The 24,321-nt window shown below is 29.9% G+C and overlaps 2 protein-coding genes across 2 annotated transcripts; one reads left to right on the forward strand and one right to left on the reverse strand.

The window, feature by feature from the left end:
• The first annotated feature begins 1,648 nt into the window (after window positions 1-1,648).
• LOC140664654 (pyrokinin-1 receptor) lies at window positions 1,649-20,520 on the forward strand. The gene is made up of 3 exons (XM_072889964.1): window positions 1,649-3,971; window positions 16,050-16,276; window positions 17,397-20,520. Exons 1-3 carry the CDS (start codon window positions 3,146-3,148, stop codon window positions 18,012-18,014), a joined length of 1,671 nt encoding a protein of 556 aa, XP_072746065.1. The 5' UTR covers window positions 1,649-3,145; the 3' UTR covers window positions 18,015-20,520.
• On the reverse strand, window positions 20,216-24,215 carry LOC140664655 (sorting nexin-4). The gene is made up of 10 exons (XM_072889965.1): window positions 23,998-24,215; window positions 23,332-23,438; window positions 22,993-23,209; window positions 22,799-22,904; window positions 22,594-22,703; window positions 22,392-22,529; window positions 22,000-22,210; window positions 21,775-21,907; window positions 21,582-21,696; window positions 20,216-21,489 (listed from the first exon to the last, which is right to left on the reverse strand). Exons 1-10 carry the CDS (start codon window positions 24,076-24,078, stop codon window positions 21,439-21,441), a joined length of 1,269 nt encoding a protein of 422 aa, XP_072746066.1. The 5' UTR covers window positions 24,079-24,215; the 3' UTR covers window positions 20,216-21,438.
• Between the last annotated feature and the right edge of the window lie 106 nt (window positions 24,216-24,321).

The raw sequence follows: 24,321 nt of genomic DNA on the forward strand, positions 1-24,321 counted from the left end.
TATTGTTCAATGTTACAACATAGGTGAAGCAAATAAATAAAAGAAAATAAATTAATCGGATCTTGGAATTACCGTAATCGCTTTACATATATGCATATATATATACAATATATATACAATTTGTACCTGATTAATCTTCCAACATCCGATTAATTTTTGTTTCTTTCATTTACTCACTACATCTACGCGACATGGAACTATCAATTTGTATATAAATACTATCTATTTATATTTTCATGGATCGTGATAATGGATGAACCGGTTTTCTCATTCAAGACGAGATACACTAAAGAGACGAGTAAGAGATTATACGCGCGATACGAATGTTTGTGTGGGTGCGAATATTAATTAACAGGATCGGATAATATACAGGTTAACGTTCTAATATAGTTCGTTAGTATTATAAACTGATACACTCATGCAGCTCAACGTTTGTTTGTTAATCTATATTTCTACATGTTATGCGCTATTATTTGCAGTCGACTTTGCACTCGACAGGCTGTGCTCAAGTGCATCACGGCACGGTAATCTAGAACAAACAGCGTCGATACGTTTGCGAACGTTAAAGCCGAAATAAACAGTCGACACTTCAGAACAGGATCCACCGGTGAAACTGAGGAGTGTAATTGGCAATAAAAATAAAGACGAAAGAAACAAAATGGAGTGTGAATTTATAGGATCGCGGAGGCTTGTGTTTCAAATGAAGCGAGCCATTGGATTGACAGAGATATGGTCATGTTGCATCGAATGCGCGAGGATCCTCAACGGACTTCATTCGTGAGGTCACGAGGAAAATATTATTAAATTATCGGGGAATGATATGCCTCTTCACTTTGCCTCGATAAAGTTGTCCTGGAGTACAAATCGCTTCGGATGACCCCGTGACACTATTATCGAGACGAGTATGAAGGATGATAGTCCATTCGAACGTGTAATAACGATGTTCGATAATCTAATAAAGGTCGTTAAATAATAATTTAAAGGAAAAAAATTAATTACATGTCCGTGTAATTAATTTTTTAGTGATAAGCGCGCGTCGTTTAACAATTTTGCGTTAATTTTCAATATGAATAAAATATTTTAAAATACGTTCTCCTGTGTAAAAAGCTTAAGAAGCTTGACAAAACACAGATAATCAATAAAATGAGATAATAAAAATAATCAAGTTTTGCCCACAAAACAACACGCTTTACGTTTTATCAATTCTTGCGCAATTTAAAATGAATCGAGTTTGAGATTTTAAATTATATAACAAGCAAGCTTGCGCATGCAAAAGTGTATGCAATCGTAAATTATTTCACCTATCATTCGACCTTTTTGTCATTCTCTTAGCCTGCTTGTCGTTTTTCTAAATATTTCTAAATATAAAAATATAATATCACTTATCGAAGATAAATATGATAAAGATGATTACAAGCTTTAGTTATTTTTATGCTTACAACGGTGTTTTGTGTGTTCTTGAAATTAAATATATGAATAAGAGTATATCTATATAAATGTTTCATAATCCAAAAAGTGAGTAAAACTTTTAATTAAAAAAAAAAAAAAGTAAATAAAACTTTTTATTAAGAAGAAAATTAAAAAAAGAAAAAAAATTAGCCTAAAAGAAATATAAATCATAAATCATAATAAATAAATATATTGTCAAGAATTATTTGAACTTAATTAATTGCATTCAGTTTGCAAGAGCAGTACTTCAGAATCCAGGAATTAGAATAATTCGCCGAGAAAAGAAAATAATTCTCTTTTCACAAGGCTTACATACTACAACAATAAATTATTCCCACGCAAAAGATTTATTGCTATAATATAAGAAATCTGTAAAAACATTTGCTCTTGATATTTTTAAAATACCAGAAAGGTATTTTCTTGTTGAAACTAAAATTTAAAATAGACATATTTGCATATTTAATTTGCATATTCATCCCTTGAGAACTAAATCATAGACATATAAATGCATAGCGCGGTAACAAGATAAGGACAAGTTTTGTCGTGAGAAAAAAAAAATAAGAGCAAGGTGGCGAAAGTAGACACCTTTCTCAGCTACTAAATAAATATATAAGTACTGATCCACTCCGGGGGATGATGGTGTCGTAAATCCGTACAATATTTCAACCGCAAATAAAGGTTATAAAAAGAAAAAGAACGTGGCCGATTCCTCCAGTCAGTTGTAAAGAAAGAAGGAGACCTTGACCTGTTCGTTCATTGTCGAAAAAATATAATATATATATATATATATATAAAAAGGGAATCTTACCGATTCTCGAGTATCTAAAGGTACCGTATCGGCGCGCCAGCGCTGAACTTGCCGGATGGAGGAACGGCCGGCGTCCTTCGACGCGTCGCGGCGTCGGCAGTCGTGATTCGACCGGCATCCGTAACGGCAGGTAGACTATCCGCTCCCCGAGAGTGTGAACGAACTCCACCTCCCCGTCCGAGGAAAACAAACCGCTGAAGATACACGAGAGAAATTGTCCCCCCGTGAGTTTGTCTACCACGTGGCTCAGCGCGCATGCATAAGAAGCTTAAATTAAACAAAAAGTTTCGTCGACACAAAAATAAAAGTGATATTTATTAATAAAAAGCCGCTCTTCTGTTTTTGTTTTCACGTTTCTGTTTTTGTTTGTTTTTGTTTGAGCGAGTTTCGTGAAGTATTTTGCGACCTCGGGCCTATATATACTTCAGTAATGAAATAAGTGATAATGAGTTACCAGTTGAAGAAACTTCCGAAAGACATGAGATTCGGGAAATTTAATTATCTTCACATACAAGAAGAAATCTATATCTATACATAATTTCTTACAGCATTCCTCTCTTTGAGAACTGATTCCAGAATTGAATCAAATAGGAATCAAGTTTCCCTCTCTTTTATTACTAGAGAAGCCATAAAAAAAGAGAATAGAGAAGAAAACTCCAGAACTTTGGCTACTAAAACAGAAGAAGAAAAAGAAAAATTAGAACGACCTAACGAAACCAATGAAAATTCCATTCATCTACTTCGTATGAGACCAACTAACCGTCGACGAAAGAGACGAAAAAAGTTTGCACCAGTTTCGTCGCAAACTATTAGGAGAGAAAAAGAATTATATCTAAGTATGCTAACGATAAAACTTATTTTTGTGCGCGTCGAATAATCGGAATCGCGATGGCCCCCACGGAAACGCTGATTCTCTCAAACAACACTTACACAAAGGCCGCCAGCTATAATGCTGGCCTGACATTATCGGAGCGATATATGCTCAACGATACATATGACTTTTCCTCCGTGTCATTTAATCCTTATCGAGACTCTCTATATGTGGTAATACCAGTGACTATAATCTACGCATCTATCTTTTTTACGGGCATGGTGGGTAACGTCAGCACGTGCATCGTGATCGCGCGCAACAAGTCCATGCACACCGCGACAAACTATTACCTTTTCAGTCTGGCCGTGTCAGACCTGTTGCTACTCGTGTCAGGTTTGCCGGCGGAGATGTATCAGGTCTGGTGCAAGTACCCGTACATCTTCGGCGAGGCCTTCTGCGTGTTGCGCGGTCTTGCCTCGGAAACGTCGGTGAACGCGTCCGTGCTCACCATCGCCGCCTTCACCGTCGAGAGATACGTGGCGATCTGTCATCCGTTTCTCTCGCAGACTCTTTCCAATCTATCTCGCGTGGTCAAGCTAATCCTCGTGATATGGCTGATTGCTCTGGTGTGTGCGCTACCACAAGCGTTGCAATTTGGCGTGGTCCAGCATAGCGACCATCTTGACATGGTCGCGTGTACAGTCAAGAGGATCATTATCGATCACTCATTCGAACTGTCCACATTCTTGTTTTTTGTATTGCCGATGTGCCTCATCACGTTTCTCTACGTGCTGATCGGCCTCAAGCTCAGAAAGTCGAACATGACTGTCCCGGGTAGAACCGAGTCGATGAGAAACTGCAGACATCCTGGAAGATCGTCCAGAAGGGTGTTGAAGATGTTAGGTGAGTTTTTCGCACCTAGTATTTCTTTCTACGAGATAAGGTATCTCTTTTCGTCAGTTAAATGAGTGATTTTCAATTTGTAAACGGCATTTTTACAAAGGCTAGTATAATGTTAACCTGGCATTATCGAAGCGATACATATTTAATGACACGAACGACTTTTCACGACGCTAAATATGTATAAGTTATTTATTTTGTCAAATTCAGTCGGGTGTAATTGAAAAATATCGTTCCTTTTTAAGAATGGACAAACGGAATCGACAACACGCAAATCTTTAACTGCATAGTCAATTAAAGAGTAAATCATCTATTGAGAGTTTGAAGGTCGTACCTACGATGGTTATTAAAATCATATAAATCATCTCGTTTTTTAGATGTAAAGACATTTAACGATTTCGCAAATTATATAGCAATATTATTCAGCGCTCAGTTATTACATCTGTAATAATCACGCAGTTGCTCTTAAATTCGCATTACTATTTCATGATAAATGTCGACATGTCATAATAAAAAAAACACTTAATTATTTGATAGTTTAGAAATAAACTATATATCTATTCTCATCTTTCGATAAAAGTAAAAATTAAATATTTGTTAGAGAAATTAAAAATTCTTGCAAGAAAATAAAAATTCCATACTTGCAAAAAAAATCACCTAAAGATGTATTAAAAAAAATATCAACTTGTCCTTGATATTAAATAAATTATTCGAAATAAACTGCACGCTATACTATAAACAAGTATTATATATAATGAAGTATAGTATTATGTTATGCAACGTGAATCTCATCATCAAGAACTGGACAGAAAAAACTGTTTACAACTGTTTATACGAGTTTAATTCAACGTTTTAAATATGCACATTTGTCCACTTACAAATTTCCATTAGGAATTTTAGGTCGAGCATTAAACTTGACCATGAATTGTTTAAAATTGATACAAATACCACACGATTCATGCTGTCGAGAATATTTGCTTTTTATGCAACGCGAAATTGTAATGCAAAACGAGAAATTATCTTATCCGTAATAACTTTATTATAATATTATACATGTATACTTTGGTTTATATTAGATTCGACTGAATTCTACTTAAGACAATATTTACAACGTACGCGAGTTGCCTACGAAATTGCTAATATTTTATTTATGACATTTTAATTTTCCGAAACAAAGTGTCTGTGAATAACTTATTTTTATTCCATGGTCATTAATATCACATTAACTAAAATTAAGAACAGAATAATAATTCGTATTTCGTTTTTAATTAAATATTCTCATAATTTAAAATGAATTGACAAATTTAATGCGCAAATTGTGCGTGTGAAAGTACGCAAATATAAAAAACAAAAATTGTCGATAACTGTTTCATTACAGTTACAATAGCTGCACTATAATTGAACAAACACCGTTCGCATTTATTTTGCATCATATATACAATGCATCTGCATATATTTACATTTATTTTGTGTACTTTGTATTACTTCTCTGTGCACAGAAAGTCTATCTCTATATCGAATATGTAAACTCGAAACAAGAACCTATGGTGTCAGTTATTTTTACATCGGTCGATACTTTTATATTGAATGTTCGGAAGCCCTATAATTCTACATTTCATCAAAATTTTTTCTATAGCCAGAAAGTAAATGACCACCGTTTGATTATTAATTTTTTTATGTTTATGTTCTTATGATCTTCTCGTAGGTAGTAATTCAGCATTAATATTATTTCATATACATCTAAACTTTTATTATATATTTTATTACATACTTTATTATAAACTTTTATTATTAACTTCAATAACTAAATATACTAGACATTCGTGCAAACAATTTTGTTGGTATTCTCACTTTGTTCAAATTTGAATAAAAATTGTTTCACGCGCAGTGCTATTGAATTTTTACCATATTTATTATGTACATACGTACATTTTTGAAAGAATAATGGTGCTTGTGTTTTCATGTCTCCGAGAAATGTATTCGTCTGCCGCTGTACTTGTACTGTTCTCTATTATTAAATGCTATTAAATTGTTCATATTTGCAGATATATTGCTCTAATGTAAAAATCTTCTTATGTTCTTATCGGAGGAACTAGAGTTTTTGTCGCTTTTTATTCCATTCTTTTCTTTTTCTCTCTCCTACTCTCTATCTTGTATTACTCATAAATAAATTTTTTATAAATTTTAAATTAAAATTAAATATTATTAAAATATAAAAACATTATAAGCCTGTATATCATCGTTACGGAATTATGTAACGGAAAATTAACATTCATAGAGCAATGTTCCTTGCGTGGATCATGCGATATGATTTTATGGGCGCAAGGCGCCACCGTGGAAACTTAAAGGTCACATCGCACCGAATCCAGCACGATGTTTCGAGGTATTTTCAAAGAGACTAAATGAATACAGAACATTTTACCAAATACATCACAAAATAATTTATTTATACACAATTTATTTGGAACACACATACGACATAAGGTGGTGACAAATTAGATATAATACAACTTTGAGTCTATCAGTTTTACTATCAACCGTCGTTCAGATATGATTGAATTTTTCTTATCCTTTTCACGTCTCAAATATCGTTGTTTTCAATTTCTTCTTACGGATTTTCCCGCTAGAAATCCGATAGTTGATCCGATTGTGTTTCTCGAAAAGTCCATTTTATTTAATGTTTGAATTGCTCGACCACTGGAAAATTCCGTGGTCTAGCAACTGACACGTATATATGTAACATCACATCGTCGTTTTAATGTTGCCTTCAGTATCCTTTAATCATCTCAACTTTTATTCATCAAATACGAATAAAGCAATCAACATGACAAATATACCGTAATTATACGTGAGTAACATGACAATAAGTGTAATATACGTGTGCGACGTGTGTGGATGTAAAAATGAGGACAAATTTAATTTTTCTTTACTGTAATGTGAACCAACGATTCTCTAGGAAATTGCTACAATACAGACAATACCTTATAGAAAATTAAATAATCATTGGATCTATTTTTATAAATATAGAGGAAAATGTGAACGGGATTACAAGTAAGATATTCTGTAATGAAACATTTCGAGACTTTATATTATCTGAAGAAAAAACTTTTGTAAAGATATTGTAGAGATCGTCTGTTTAATAATAATACATTTTAAATTTCCCAACATCTTTTATTTTCCATTAATAAATGCATATTTCATATTAGTCACGATAAAATAATCTGTAATAAGATAAATAATGTTCGAATACATATTAATTGCATATCCTTGAACACCTTATAGTTTTTTTTATTAAGGAAATAACATAAGAGTAACATAATTTGTTATATATACGTAAAATATCTTTTTATAATTACATAAATTATCATTTGATCGTGGCTAATAAAATATTGTCCGACATGGTCAATTCTTAATTGTCGGATAAAGACACATACTGATTGTGAGAGAAAGAAATTACATTTGATCGATATAGCATCGAAAGTTTCACGCACTCAATTAATTTTTTCATTCCGTTGTTATGAGAAGAAGTTCATGAGAAGAATTTCTTCTCTAATAGAGTCTGATTAAAGGTAACAATTGTGGTAAACGCAAATTTAATTAGAACGCTCGGATAGAATCTAATTAAATATCGATCGTCTTTTAGAGTTTATGTACATTGAGAATAATTATATGTAAAATGAGAAGAACACACATAAAAAGTACGTATTGTTTTCTCGTTTGTTTGATTTAGCCTCAACGTTTTTTTATCTTCTCCTCTCGAAAATTTTATCAGTCTCTCGAGGAATATTATTCTATCAAAATCGCTGAAAAAACTGTCAATGTCGAAAGTTCAGCTATAATGATTGGAAAGCATTTTTATTGAATAATTAAAAATATTCGATAGAAAAACAAATTGTGTTGCATTAAGATGTGGTCGCGAAAATTTCATAAAAATGTCTGGCATTATATTCTTTATTGTAATACTACACTAGAAAATAATTTTACATGTATGTATAAAACGGAAAATATTTTCTGTAATAATTTATAATCTCTACAAGTATCAGCATTAAAATGATAATTATCGTCAAAGTTTCTTGATTATTTCAAATGAATTTGCACGACAAACTGCAATTAGTTTGTTGACAAAATTTACATATTTCGTGAAACTCGTGCGCATATGCGGTTTTAATTTAATATGTCTTGATGATGCTCTTCCATAAATGCAAAAAACTTTCATATTTTCCTATTGCCTGCAGATTTTTAATTAAATTTTTAATTAAACAGTTTGATCAAAGGATTATGTAACACATCGACAGTTTGCATAAAAGAATCGTACATATTGACGTATTTATGATGCTTGTATGTTTTAATGCGATCTAAAATCTGATGATGTTTATGACAGCCACGTGTACATTTAAAATGATTCAATGAAATGAGAGCCACATGTGTCTTCTATGATTAGTAATCTATCTAAAACACTGGTAATGTCTGATAAAAGCGTCTGATTGGTGGTAAACTCCTTTATAATCAAGTTCACATACACAGGTTAAATGTCTTATAATTGAGCATAATATGCATGGATATTAGATAATATAATAGCAAGCTCCTTTTACAGAACGAATACATGTCGCTCACTTCAATTGATTAATTAAATATTTTTTAATAAACCTAGAAAAAATGTTGCGACGAGATGGTTCATCAATTCTCATTAGTAAATATTATTACATGTTGTTGATTACACACACATACAGATAAAAAAATTATCAATAATTCAGTCGAAGAAAAAAACATTTTTTTTACCTTTTATTCTGCATATAAGTTATAACTTTTTTTAATACTTGCAACAATTAATATTTAACTAAAAAATAAATTGTAATTTATATTTAATTATAAAATAAAATAGTAGTTAATATTTATATTTTTGTTAAAACGAGATCAATGTAGAAATACGTTGTAAAGTATGATGTAACAATCGTCAAAGTCAATGTCAAAGAATATTTTTCGAGCGTCGTCGAATACCACATGGGCTTCTGAATATTCAATGTGCGTCCAACACATAATATCACATGCTATCGAACATTTTCGGCTGGAAAAATACGGGGATGTATAAGGGAAACGAATCTTTCTTCAAGATAAATTATCATCGGCTTCTTTGGAAATAACGTACGATGAATTGCGGAAGATCGTCGCAAAAGAGAAGGATTACTCGAAAATGGTACGAAAGATATCTTCAATCACGGATATTTTTCCAAGATATCTCACGTATAGCGATGAGAAACCTTCAGTTTTAGTGATTCGAGTAGTCAAACATTTTACGTATCAAGTATTATTATCACATAAATTGTCTTTCAAAATTGATACTGTAAAAAAATATTTGGGATAAATAAGTTAATCGTTGATTATGAGTGATAGTGTGATAAATGTAAATATAAAAGAATTTATTGTATTATAAATAAAAAACATATACATTTCTTAAAAATATATTTAAAATTTTTTTAAATACATTTATTTTGACATGTAATATCTATGTCAATCTTTATCTTTGCTATATATGCATTTTTAATAAAATTCAGATTTTTTTATCATACCTATTTAAAACGCACAAAATTAACATTTACATTTACACGGAGAGATGGAGAAAAGCAATATCAACAATCTCAAAAAACAAAAGCAAAAACGACGCAATTTATTCCCGATCAATCTCTTTCAGATGAAAGTAAAATACGAAAATAATATGATGAAAATTAAGGGAAGAGAAATCCAAAAAGGAAATAGATGGATTGTGTTTTGACGAATCTTATGCTGCCCTTCCGAATAAATGGGTTTCTTATGACGACTACGATTCTCCAGCAGTATTTTTTTTTTATTATCCGTCGTATGTAGCGTAGGTGTTGAATGTAATAAAGAACGCGTTTTCTTACGACACTCAATCCGTCAACGGGCTATTGTTATTGTTTACACTGACATAAATGCTTATCAGAGAGAATTTAATATAATATCTTCAAATATTGACAACAAAAAAACAAACATATATAATATTAAATTTAATAACTATTGAAATTTTAAATTTAATACAATGTTTTCAAATATCGACAAAGAGGAAATACATAATTAACTTTAATAATTATTGAAACGTTGAATTAATCATTTATTAAAATGGAAAAAATAGATACGCCCCAACATCTTCAATCATTTTACTATTAAACAAATCACTTTATCATCATCACTTGATTAAATAATTTAATAATTAGTAAATTATATTATAAATATAATATAATACGTGACAATGCAAATTACCTAGTTTTGCATATTCCCTCATATTCTACATCGCACTATTGACTCGATCAACAGCAGCTCATTGCATTTCAACAGTTGATGATGCGTTTCCGCAAAATTTCACAAGTCGAGTAATACAGATTATTATTCTTGCAATAAATACATGTATAATAATGAATAATCAAATTTCCTTAAAATTTCTAGTAAAATTATGTAATTTAATCTGCGTAATTTAGTATATCATTCTTCCTTTCTTCTCATATATTTTTCTCTTATATATATATATATATATATATATTTGGTGTATATAGTTTTAAAATTTAATATCAAACCTAATTTCATATCATGTTGAAAAATTTTATATATACATTTAATTTTCTAATTAAATTACTTTATCAGTTTTATGAGTATTATATTTGTATAGTATATCCTGTGGAATATTACAAGTAACGCGCAGGGAAAAAAACAAACCTGTTTCTTCGGGAAATATCGCAAATTACTTTCATGCTATGTTTATAAGTCATATCTTGCCGTCTATCGTGTCTTAGTCATTATCTATTTCATTTTATGTTTGCATAATAAGAGCACTCATATGAGAAAATTAATCATAGGGGAATTTCATTATTTGCGGTAAACTGTTGTAATTATAAGTTGTAAACTGAGAGAGATATGCATTATTTGAAATAGATGTTTTTAAAAAGAAATATAAAATGTAAAATGTCCATGTTTTGTATTTTGCATTTAAAATATGTTTTTCCAAAAATTATTTTACATTTTTATTTAAATGATTTTTATTACCCATTTTTACTTGATTAAATTCAAATATTTATGTATTGTGTGTATTTGTTCATTGTAAAATAAATCCTATTAAAATAATTAAATGTTTAATAAATAACTCACTATATGAAATAATTGGCTCAATGCATATCAAACCGGGCACTAGCTCGTTCTTCAGTGTATGTAGCCATTACCATTATTTATGTTGGCAATGTATGTACTAATATATGCAATAATGTCAGGATGCAGATATGACTTCAGTAATAAAAATAGATAGTAAAATCCAATAAAGTAAATGGTAAGAAATAAGAATTTAAATATGAATAAATAAATATATATATATATATATATATATATATATATATATATATATATATATATAAGAATGTAGACATATATTTAAAAAACCCATTTTAAAAATATTTGTCTTTCACTTTCTATTTTAAATAAGATGTCTAAAAAGCATTTATTGCATTTTCTGCATTTTTAAATGAAATGCTTCTATTTCACATTTTTTATTTAAAAAAGGTTCACACACGTTTGTACATCTCTGATTTCAAATTGCTATTTATTCTACAAAATACATGTAATATATTTTTATTATTTGTAAAATATTATTTCCGACTAGAAGATAATCAAAATTCGAATATTTATATAGAATTTGCAAACAAGCTACAAAGTAGGTGAGCTTATGCTAAGGGCATTGTGCACTCACCCTACAGTGTTTCTCAAATGTATTCGTATCGTGTTGACAAAGCAAACTCTGTCCACACAAGTTTAATAAGCCTTGCCGTTCGACACACGTGTTTCCCCGCGATGTTTCCCCATGCTATTATTAGTCACAAGCGTTAAACTTTCCGTGAACTTTAATGCTGCTCGCTGATTGTAAGATTTTACATTAAATTCTATATCGAGCATAATCGATTCAACCAAAAACAAGCACATTAATCATAATGGATGTAAAGTATTGCGCAAACGACACTGAACATTTGTCACATCGCCTACGACGCTGCTTTTCTTTTTTCTTGACGAAAAACATACTAGCATAAAATCGAGAATCGATTGTGTCACGAGATATTTTTCTCTTTTTATCTTTTAATATATATTACCGTCTAAAGATATTTAAAATTAATAGTTATTACATTCATTATATTTATCGTACTTTTATTACTAAAGTCCATCATTATGTAGTCCATTATTGTGTAATAGGAACTAATATAAGTTAAATTCTAAAGGAAGAATTGATAGAAAAAAATGTAACTAACACCACCCTTTTAAATTTGATATTCTTTACAAGAATGTTTCAACTTTCATTTCGAATTCTTTTCAAGCTGAAAGATATAAAATTTCAATAAAATAAAATAAAAAATAAAAAAAAATTAAAAATTAAAAATATATAACGATCATAATATAAACTTTAAACACACACATACAAATTACATATATTTCCTAGATACAAGATGTGAAATGCATTACTTGATATATAGCACGAAAAAGTTAAATGCGAAATACGATATAAGAAATTTTAAAATAAATTTAATAAATATACAAATTTTTAATAAAAATACGTAATCTTCAACAATGAGAGAAAGAATGTAACATAGAAATATCTAGCACATATTTGCATAATATGGTTAATGAAAAAAATTCGAAAAAAAGAAATAACCTAATTAAAGCACACGCAAACACATTCAAATAACATCAATTATTTTTATCTCACTCTCACTCTGAAAATTTAATTAAAATAGTTTTATATAAGATAAACATATTTGTTTACACTAAAAATATATATATATATATATTATTTTTAGAACAAAAATTTTAATTTTTTCTAACAAATTATTTTCTATGGAAAAAACATTATTTTTACATATCATCTCTTATATTTTAACAGCATATAATACATTTTTATTTACTCTTACATACATACAGAATATTTATAATAATCTACAAATAAAAAGAAGATAATAAAAATATTGCAAAATTATACAATACTATAATAATACTCTATTGCTTATAATTATACTCGGGTAAAATAATGAGCAGTAAACAGATAAAATATAATTACATATAACAGGAAATAATCACTTCTTATATGTAGATGTATAAATATCTCATTATATTTTCTTTTTTGTGATAATAAATACAAAGATATTTAAAATCGTAATATTTGCACAGAAAAAATGTATAAAAAAACTTAGAAATTACAATAGATATTTGTTTGCCAATATTTTTATTCAATGTTTTTCAAAAACATTGATAATCTCTTATTTTAATAAATATAGATCGTAAGAAGTTTTTCATTATACAATCAATATTGAGAGACATTAGTATCCATTACAATTTTATGGTAATTTTATTTGTAATAAGCCATATTAATTATAACAACGTACATATGTATTATACAACGCATTTAGTGCTATCATTAATTCTGCTATACAACTTCAGAGAACGGTAATGCAATTGCAGATTACTACGCGCAAAATATGCGGTTATTTTAATATTTCATTAATCAAATTGCGTATTCAATAGATACATATTCCTAATACTTGTCAATTTCTTCTTCACTGTTTTTTATGTACTTTATGCCTGGTATATTAATCAAGCATTAATGAAAAAAAAATTGTTTAAGAAGTTTTTTTAAAAAGCAGAAAAAAATAATGGGAAAATTAGTATGCTGTGAGACAGTACATTGCAACCATTCGTATGTAAAAAATATTGTAATTATAACAGAGGATTAATATGAGCAACGCAATATTATGTTTGCAAATATTTTTCGGGATGTAAGAAAATTTTTATTAATCCATATTTATTGAATTTATGTCACTAAACAATCGCTATTAAAACGAAAATTCGATGTATAGAAACATATAAAACAGAAAGTGTTAATGCAATAATTTTAAATATAAGTATGTTTAACATATTAAGCACATATCTTTCTTTCCAAAAATAGGTTTAATGTAAATAATACAAGAACTATCGTATAATTTAATGGAGTCGAACCAAACATATCATATATAAATGGCATGAATAAACGTCAATGTAGAAACCAAAAAATAAATTTTCATTATACGCGTTTATAAATTTTCTTGCTCTCTGAAAAATTTAATTAAAAAACAATTCAGCACAGTATCACATTTGTCAAAAGCGAACGTGTTATGCTCCATGAAATTGTATAATAGATCATTAATGAAAAATGCATCATTCATTCCGTTACTAATGCATAATACAATTTAATAACGACGCAATTACAAATATTCAAAGTGCTGCATCGATTAATTTGAATAATTACTATAGTATCTACTTTATTGTACTATTTTTTTTTGTTAAATTTCGAATCGAATTTTGTTAAAGCAATTCCGTAATTGCATTAAGTCAATATATTTTGTTTATTGATAGACAATACTTATTCTGCTTTACTATTTGAGACGTTATGAAATAAACTATATAATCTTATAAAGGAGATTTCCGATTTTGTAAATATAAATATGTTCAAATTAAATTTATTTGACTTATTACTCATCCACTTTCACCTTTTATTGAAAAAAATTGAAATATTTATTGGTTCTTTTATGTTTATGGTACATATGAAATTATGAAAAGTTGTTAAATATACAGTATGTTTTCATTGTTTTCAACTGTAACATTTATAAAGAGAGGTCAATGTAAACACCGATGATTATAGAATAATATTATAATAAATAATTTTATAAATGACATCGAGAGACGGAGATTAATAATTTGAATTAACAAGAGAAGGTCATATACTCTGCTTCACCGATTTTGATAAAAATTTTTTTATGAGTAGTTGTCGTTCAATGAAGTTTTCTTCCAAAGCCATTTGATGCACTTCTCCGAATTTGCAGAGAAGAAAATTAAACAAGCAATATATAAACTTGGCGAATAAGAGCCAGTCGCGGATGTTAATACGTCGATTTCACAGAAAATAATTTTTCTGCGAAATTGATAAATGCACAGAGCACATATTTTTCTTGATGTATTTAACCAAGATTTTAATTCTCATTTTTGACAATTTTATAAACTCCTCTTTAACCTCCTAAGGAGACGTAGGCGAGAAAAATATCGGGGCGAAAAAAATAAAGAATAAAAATTTAACGCAAAATGTACGTGCCATCTAAATGTTCATAAAGGAAGACAAGAGAAATAATTTTATAGTTTAATTAATAATTAATAATTAACCATTATACATAAACACTAAAAAAACATTATGTATTAAAGATAATTTAACATTTTATTATTTATTATTTCATAAAAAAATAAATAATTTTTCTTTATGATTTTTTTTTTCTCTGCAAATTTCAAAAAGCGCATTAAATGATTTTGCAAGGAAACTTAATTGGACGACTACTCATAAAAAATTTACATAAAAATCGCTGAAGCAGAATACGTGGTCAAAAGTTGCGAAATTTATGCAAATAATAAAACGTAAAATTATTTTTAATAAATAATGTTTTTAATTATTACTTAAATTATTCAATTATTTCTTTTGTCTTTCTCTATGAACATTTAGATTAGGCGTACATTTTGCGTTAAATTTTTATTCTGTATTTTTTTTCTCTGCAAATTCGAAGTGTATTGAATGGTTTTGCAAGAAAACTTCATTAAACTACAATTAATCATAAACAAATTTTTATTAAAATCGGTGGAGCAGAGTATATGACCTTCCCTTGTTAATTCAAATTATTAATCTCCGCCTCTTGATGTCATTTGTAAAATTATTTATTATAATATTATTCTATAATCATCGGTGTTTAAATTCCATCAACTTATCTAGCCAGAATTTTTTTAAAGCCAGACATTGAGCTCTGTTAGCTTCAGTTTATTAAGTTCGCACTCATTATTGTGAGCTTTTGAGGAAAAATTGATTTTTATATTGTGAATAATAATTTAATATAAAAAATAGCTAATAATATTGACGTATGCGTTTGTTACAACAGTATGAAAAAATAGTTAAGTAACAATAATTCCATCTGAAAGGTATAAATTATTCAAATATATTATATATTATTATTTTACGAATTGTTTCAGTCGCAGTAGTGATAGCATTCTTCATTTGTTGGGCCCCGTTTCATGTACAACGATTAATCGCTATATACGGAACTAATACGGAGGATCATATCACGTCGAACGGCCCGTGGATGGAGTTTCTTTACCTCTTAATGACCTATGTATCGGGTGTTCTGTATTACGTATCCACAACGATTAACCCGATTCTTTACAACATTATGTCGAACAAATTCCGTATAGCGTTTACGGTAAGAAACCTAAATTAAAATAAATTAATTAAATGCTATCTGAAAATCATTTTAATTGATAACTTTTTTATTATCTCAGTTATTAAACGTATTACACGAAATTAAAATTAGTAATATAATAACCATTAAAATCTAGATAAAATAAAAATACTCTTTTAACAAATATTATATAAAGTAAAATATATTGCAATATATACATTGTGAAAGAAAATAACAGAAACAATAATTTTCAAAAAATGTGTCTTAAGATTATATTTTTTGAAATAAATAGCTTCTTAAATTATTGTTTTACTATATAAATTTTGTCTGTTTTTGCACAATATACAGGATGTTTCAGGGTTAAATGTCTTAACTTAAGATATGAATTTAGGACCTTAAAAAATTTTCTTCTGGAGGTATGCTCGTAAACGCTTTGTTTAAGAGATATTGACATCTAAAGTTACGGGTAAGAATTGTATATTGTACAATTACTAATACAAACTTAAAATATGAATTTAAAACTTCAAAACAAAAAGAAAAATTTTCCCTCTGGAAGTGTGCCTATAAATACTTTGTTTAAGAGATATTGACATGTAAAGTTACGGGTAAGAATGATATATTGTACTATTGCTAATACGAACTTGTTTCCATAACTGTCAATATTATAAAAAGGTCCACGAACATCACATCGATATATTCACTATTAGAATAAATGTAAGGCATAATGATTAATGATGCTTATAAAGAAAAGACTGCTAGGTGTTTTTCTCCGATTTTAATCAAACTTGGTTTGTAGAAGGATTAAAATAATCCGTATGTTTTTTTATCGTTTTTTTAATCAAACATGTTTAAAAAATGAAATTAGCCTTCAAAAATTGGTTAAATTTTCGTTTTTCAGCTACAACTTCTAAACGAAACATGATAACGTAATTTCGTAAATATACAAAAATATAGAGAATTTTTAAAGTTTTGGTATAAAAATTAATTTTCTTTGCAAATAAAAAAATATGAAACTTAAACGGGAATACTTCCAGAGGAAAATTGTTTTCTTGTTTAAAAAGCTTTCATATTTTCAATTAAGACATTTAACCCTGAAGCTCCCTGTGTTTTACTGGTCGTAATTCAGTTTAAACTATTGCAGGAGACGTTATCGAGAAGTTGCAGACTTCCTGGATTGCCGGCACGTCACGAGCAACGCTCGTACTCCAGCTTATCACGATCTCAACAAAGGACCATTGGTGCTTATGGCTCTAGGACAGCGGGCACCGGTGGAGGATCCGGTGGGGGATCCGGTAATAATATAGCAGATAGCATGGAAGCTTCAGGAAACTCGCGGGAAGATAGTCAAAAGCAACCGATAAATAATCCAGAAAATTTACCAAAATCGGACGGAACAAACCCAATTCAAAAGGAATGTATTAAAGAAAGTAAGAATAACAACAGTCTGCGGTCATCATGCAAAGAGCCCTACAAGTCGCAGGAAAGTAAACGTAGCAAGGATCGATTGATTCGTGGAAATCAGAACACATCGTGGACAAAGAGAACAATGTATAAAAGCGTACATGTATCCCATATGGCAGGTTCAGAGAAAAAATGGTCGAGGTTTCTAAAGTGGCTTCCTGGCTTTAAAGTTTTCAAATTTCCTCGTGGATCGACCGTGCCCGAGGATCGCGTATTCGACGAATCCGGGAATCCTCGAGAAGAACTGTCAATGACTATGTGGAACATCCGCGACAGCAATGAGCAACGACCTGTCTGAAAAACGAGTATTTTTAAAAGATCATCTTTAAAAAGACTGATATTTTCATCTACTTTCATTTTTCGTGGATGTAATACCACTTAAGACTCATTACTTGAAGGAAGATGATATGACGTAGTAGTATACGTAGTAGTACGATAGTACGACTAGAATGATAACTTAAAAGTTCTAAGGTCGTGGTTTTCAAAACTTTCTTCGCTTACAGAGACAAAACTGAAACAAGAGTGATGTTTGTAGCTCGGATTTTCATGATTAATTCGCAAAAGTTCTAATGAGCATCCAACGAGGGTAGAGGATAAGAAAATTTTCAAAAGAAAAGCTATAAAATTTGACGTAATGATATACCATCCGCATTTGCCAAGCGAGTTCTGCTGGTTGATGCTGGCGTCCGATGTTCTATATCTACAAATAAATTCAAAGCATCAAAAAGATAAACATGTCAAAAATATTGCGGTTTTACATCGTAGTGACGTATAGTAATAAATCAAATAACATACTGCGATCCAACCCAGTCCTCTTCCTGGACAGCACTCTCGTCAATACACATTGAAGATTTTCTTTTATATCACTTTAATTTATTGGAGCACGAGTAATGTACATATTACACAAGTATTATTTTGTTTTTCCGATATCAGAGTGCTTCTAATGAAAGTAACTAAAATATTGAACGTAAAAATATTTGATCTAAACAAAAATCTCTCTGAAAAATATAAAATTGATTTGATAAAATTTTATTTAATCTTTTTATCATTTATTTCTCTGTTTATATATGAAACAAAAAGTAAAGTGCCAAATATTTTGTTAAATACGCAATATCACGATGTATCGTATGTAATTATCGAAAACATTCTATCATAGCAGTTTTAATAATTAACGTGATCTAAAACACATGTAATATTGCATATAATGCAAATAATGCATAATACTTAAAATATAAGTCAAATAGAAATGATTACTTGAGGTAATAAAAATTCATTATATCAATAATTAATATATGTGTCAAGTGTTTTATATACGTGTGTGCGATGTCAAAAATCAAATAGTACAAGTTAGTTTTGAAATAAAATCTCAACACACTTTTATCTGTAAATTGATTTTTTTAAAAAAGCAAATATATAAAACTTTTTCTGTTGACTTTTGATCATGTCAGAACGTACTCGTATATCGAGTCTATTACAGATTGAAATTTTTAAAAATAGTTGCAGAGACAACTTTATGCAGATAATTGAATAGAATGTAATCTTGTCACGTATAATTTGGTGTAAGATATTGAGTTCTCTTTATGTTGATTGAATTTTTACAATGGGAGAATTATTATGTGAACGATATAAGTGTAAACTATTAACTGTAATAAATTCTCTACCGTCTTTTTCATTAATTTTAACCGCATATTCTTTATTGAATGTTGTTTATAAGTGTATGTTATCAAATATTGATATTTTTTACTTACAGGTAAATATTTCAAATATCTTAAATTTATCTCTATTTTCATTTTCTTTTTTCCTATTAAATTAGCTGTGAATTATATCTTGCTCCTTAAAAATAAATTTACTGTATTTCTATATTTTATATGTATATCATAATGCAGTTATCCATAATTACCGTAAATCAATAATGCAACTATATTTAGTATCATATTTATACTTATTCGTGTCCCTGAAAATTATTCGGGAGTTTGCAACTAAGATATAATTATCTTTAATATTTTGACAGATGCGCAGGAATATATTTGAGTTGACAGGAAATAATCTTTTTGGAATCGCATGTAGACGGTAGAAAATATTCTATGAATCTCTTTATTATCTTTGCGATATTTTAAAAATATACACGCCACATTGAATGATTAAGTAGTGAAAGTGAACTGACTAATAGAAATATGTAAATAAAAGTCCATAATAATAGACATTAAATTTATTCTCTGCAATGCTCTCTTTTTAAAAAGTTAATTGTAGTATTTTTTAAAGTTCAAAGTGTGGATTTCTAATAAAAAAAAGAAGAAAAAATATTTAACAAAAAATTTTTTTACTTGAAAGAATAAAATAGAGTAAGCACTATGCCTAAAAATAGACATAGATGTAAATTGAATCATACGTACAATATTTTATTATCTAGTCAATAACATAAAGTCAGATATATGTATAAAAATGTTTAGTATATAATAATGTAATATTGTGCCTGTAAAGAAAATAAATATACGGTAATTCATGTGAGTGGAAAATATATTTTACAGAATGCGTCTCTCTATTATCCCTGTGAAATATTTAAAAAATACACAATACACGTTGTTCTTCTAAACAGAAACTAATAAATACAAATTGACTAATACAACTGTGTAGATGAAATCTTTATATGGACATAAAGTTTATTGTCTCTGTAATGCTCTTTCTCTGATTGTACTTTTCAAAATTCGCGCATGAATTTCCATCATATATAACAAAAAAATTTCTTCTAGAATTTTTTTTTTTAAAAAAATAAAAATGCATGTGTTAATAATAATACAAAAAAATAAATACAAAGTAAATATATATAGATTATACATTTTTCCTAGTATTTAAAGGAAATAATTATACACTTATCTTGTGCATATAATAATATTGTAGAAAAGAATATACAAAATATGTTTAATATTCAAAAGAGAGATATTATACGAGATATATATAAATTAAATTTATATACATAAGAGAGATCATGTACACATGATAGTACGACATAATTTACTAATAAATTACAAACAATTAAAAAGTATTTGTATAGTAAATGCCAACAATATCTGATAACAATAATACTGAAAATATACGCCATGGATGAAAGTATATTATTAGCAACAAATATAATTAATTAATATTGATAATTCACATTTGATTTTCGATAATATAAATATATAATTGTACACATTTATTAAAAAATAAATATTATAATTCTGCCTGAAAAGATTAAGTTGGATTTAATAGCGAAAATGTGTTTGGATAATTATCCAAAGTGCCTATTTAACAACGGAGACAGAAAAGACGTGTGTATAAAAAATTACATCAACATTAAGATGACATCTGCCGTCATTTGCATACAGCAAATTTGATAGATACGAGAAATGTTATCGTCTTTTAACTCGATTAATTACGATCTCTTTTTCGCGGATCATTGATTGCAATTAATTATTCGTGCCCGCACGTAAGCGGTGTATTAAATACATATAAATATTTAAATAATGTGTTTCGACATATTTATGTATATCCAACATGAATTACGTACATACATAATATCTCCTATACATAAATCTAAGACATTAAATAATAACCATCATATACATCGATATGATAATAAGCGTAGGGCATGAGTAAACTTACAGATGCGGGAATGTATATCGCGCGAGAGAAACGTGGAAACGATTATTGTTCTGTGACAGTCTGCTTTACCATAAACACGTTCACGGCATACTTTCGAGACAACCTTTGATGTGCTGCCAAGCTTGTAGACCCTGTATCAATAATAAAGAAAATAATATTGTAATTGTCCCAAATTCAACGCGCGGGGTAAAACGTAAAGAATATCATTGAATTGAATATCAACCTTTCTAGCTAGTTTAAATTGCAAGACACAGTAAGCTGCCAAGGTCTCTTTCAGATCGACGACTTTTTGATGTTGGAATCTCTCAATATCCATCATGGCTTTAATGGAGAAAGACCTGTAGAGGAATCAGCGATTTATTCAAATTACGTTTACGCATGAAAAGAATGACGCTCATCAAAACTTTGTCTCTTACTTTAAGTCTTCGTCCACTTGTTTTACAGCTTCATCGTGCTGTGCGATTCGCTGTTCCAGCTGAAGAATCTTCAGCTCGCGAACTTCTTCAGTGTCCACGGAGCCGAATAAGCGTGACATCAGACCGGCTTTACCTTGAAAATAAGAAAATTTGTTTTTGTAAAAAAAAAAAAATAAATAAATAAAATTCTAATTTTACTTCAAACACACGGGTATTTTCTAATACCTTGCATAACTTTCTCCTTCTGATCAAACGTGGCAGTTAAAGTATCGTGTGCCTCGTCCTTCGCAAGTTGCAGGGCTTCCCTGCGTCTAACTACAGCCTGTAATGCCGACGCACCGAACAGCCATTCCTTCAGCTGATCAGCTATGAGCTCTTCCTCCTCGAGAGTGGTATCTATAGTTGCTGCTAATGAGTCCAAGTAGTGTCCCGATTTCTAAGAAAACAGGCTGTAATGCGGTGTTTTGCAATTTTTATATACTTATATTGGGTTTTTTCTTTTATCAAGTCACGTGTGTTTACGGTATTCTAGTCGCAACGTTAATAAATAAAATCGAATAGAAGCTTTCTTATCGACACAGCTACGATGTTACTTTTACAATGCAACAAATAAATACCTGTAATCCATCGCCCATCTCTCTCTCTATTGCACTCCATTCGCTGAAGACGCGTCCGTAATTCGCGTGCAACTTGTACAGACTGTGTTGCTTTTCCACGAGACGTGCACGCACTCGTAAAAGATTGCACAAATTATTCTGCAAGATTATATAATATCGTTATACTGCATAAAAAAATATTACTTTAATTTGCAGTGCATACCTGTAGCTCAATTCCATAGTTTTTTATAGTTTCGAATCGTTTGTCCGGTTTCCTCAATCGTACTGCTACACTAAGCGCTTTCAATTTTGATTCTGCAATCTGCAGATACCCTAAAAATAATAAATTTGATTAGATATAATAGTCTAATATAAAAGACACATTGATTATTTTTAGCCTGCATAAAATTCCTAGTAATAAAAAATACCTGTTTCTTTAACACTTTCTCTCCAACCATCTTTTTGCTGGAGAAATCCCATGAAATGTTCATCGCCCGAAAGAATAGGATGCGACGCCACTCTTATAAGAAAATTCTAAAATACACAAATATTTTTTAGTCTTTTTCAATTTTCAATATTCTTACTGTACAAATATTGTTAAAAATACAGATCGAAAATGTACCTCAAGACCAGCTCTTCTACGATCGACAAAGTCGGGATCGAATGTATCAGTCGTCACCTTTTGCCACGCGTAGAGAACTTTCTTCTCTGGCAACGGTGGTAGCACAATGTAAGGATAAGAAATTTCCAAATAAGCTCGAAGCAGTTCAAATTCGGTATATCGTCGCCATAATGAGCTTATCCTAGTCAGCGTGTTTTTGAAATCTGGATCGGTGACTCTGTAAAAAAAAATAAATAAATAAATAAAATGTAACACACATACAACAATGTGTACAAATACAATTATGAAATCTTAATTTGTAATAAAACGCAATTCATATTTTTATATTTCTTTACTCACTTAGTTTCAATGAGATACACCGTGTAGAATTCTCTAAGATTAAGCGCCTTATTTGCTCTTTTTTCAGCTTCTACTATTGAGATCTCCATGTGGTCCAGCAAACAGTCCTGAAATATATTATAAAATATAAATTCAATTTCCAAATATTTATATATAGATTAAGACACTGTTTAGCCTCTATTTTTTTCGTTATCATTCATAACGGGATACCGCGGTTGGAGATATGATGGTACGCAAACATAATAGGCAACAGCTGTCACCTACAAAGGGATTGAGAAACGAATATATATGTATGCATTTATGTGTGTGTATTTGTGTATGGTGTGTATTTGTATACGTGTATACACACACATACACACACGTACACGAGGCCAGTCAGTGACACCGATTGAGAGACGCTGCGCAGTACTCTGTTGATCACTGCGCGACATACATTCGCCTTAATTAAAAAATCTTTAACTTAATTAAAAAATTAATCGATCAATCTAATATCTCTTTGATTTTTTCCGGAGGCACTTATTATTTTTTTTTTTTTTTTTTCAATTTTGGAGTCGTACATGACTGTACAATCACGAGCGGGAGACCACGACACGACTTTGGAAAGGCCAAGCGCTATGTATCGATTTCCAGACGAATATGGAAAACAAGCCTCAGAATTCTCTTTACCTCTTTCCGCGTCTCCACAGCGGTCATATTGTTGGCGTTAGCCTCCCTCTGATAGTTGCCGTTCTGAAAGACTTCTTCCATGATTCCCGATGACGCGTGCAACTACTTACGAACCCAGCTAAAGCCAGCAGGACTCCAGTTTAGTTCTTCACATCACGTTGAGTCGCTCGAGCCCGACCAGCGACCACTACTGCTGTATCGACACTGGCACGTCGCACGTCGGGGAACTGGTAAAAGCAAGCTGTAACATTGCGCACGATCGCGTCAGTTCGACCAAGAATCGAACCAGAATAGACGCCAAGTTAAAATACAAAATTCATTTAA

This window comes from Anoplolepis gracilipes, chromosome 4 (genome assembly GCF_047496725.1).
Source record: "Anoplolepis gracilipes chromosome 4, ASM4749672v1, whole genome shotgun sequence".
Lineage (NCBI taxonomy): Eukaryota > Metazoa > Arthropoda > Insecta > Hymenoptera > Formicidae > Anoplolepis > Anoplolepis gracilipes.

Bases quoted from the DNA above. Each gene is read 5' to 3' on its own strand.
- LOC140664654 (XM_072889964.1), top strand. From the start codon at position 3,146: ATGGCCCCCACGGAAACGCTGATTCTCTCAAACAACACTTACACAAAG. The intron at 3,972-16,049 runs GTGAGTTTTTCG...GAATTGTTTCAG, and splicing joins AAGGGTGTTGAAGATGTTAG to TCGCAGTAGTGATAGCATTC. The intron at 16,277-17,396 runs GTAAGAAACCTA...AAACTATTGCAG, and splicing joins AATTCCGTATAGCGTTTACG to GAGACGTTATCGAGAAGTTG.
- LOC140664655 (XM_072889965.1), bottom strand. From the start codon at position 24,078: ATGGAAGAAGTCTTTCAGAACGGCAACTATCAGAGGGAGGCTAACGCC. The intron at 23,210-23,331 runs GTGAGTAAAGAA...TTTTTTTTACAG, and splicing joins GTGTATCTCATTGAAACTAA to AGTCACCGATCCAGATTTCA. The intron at 21,908-21,999 runs GTATTAGAAAAT...CTTATTTTCAAG, and splicing joins GAAGGAGAAAGTTATGCAAG to GTAAAGCCGGTCTGATGTCA.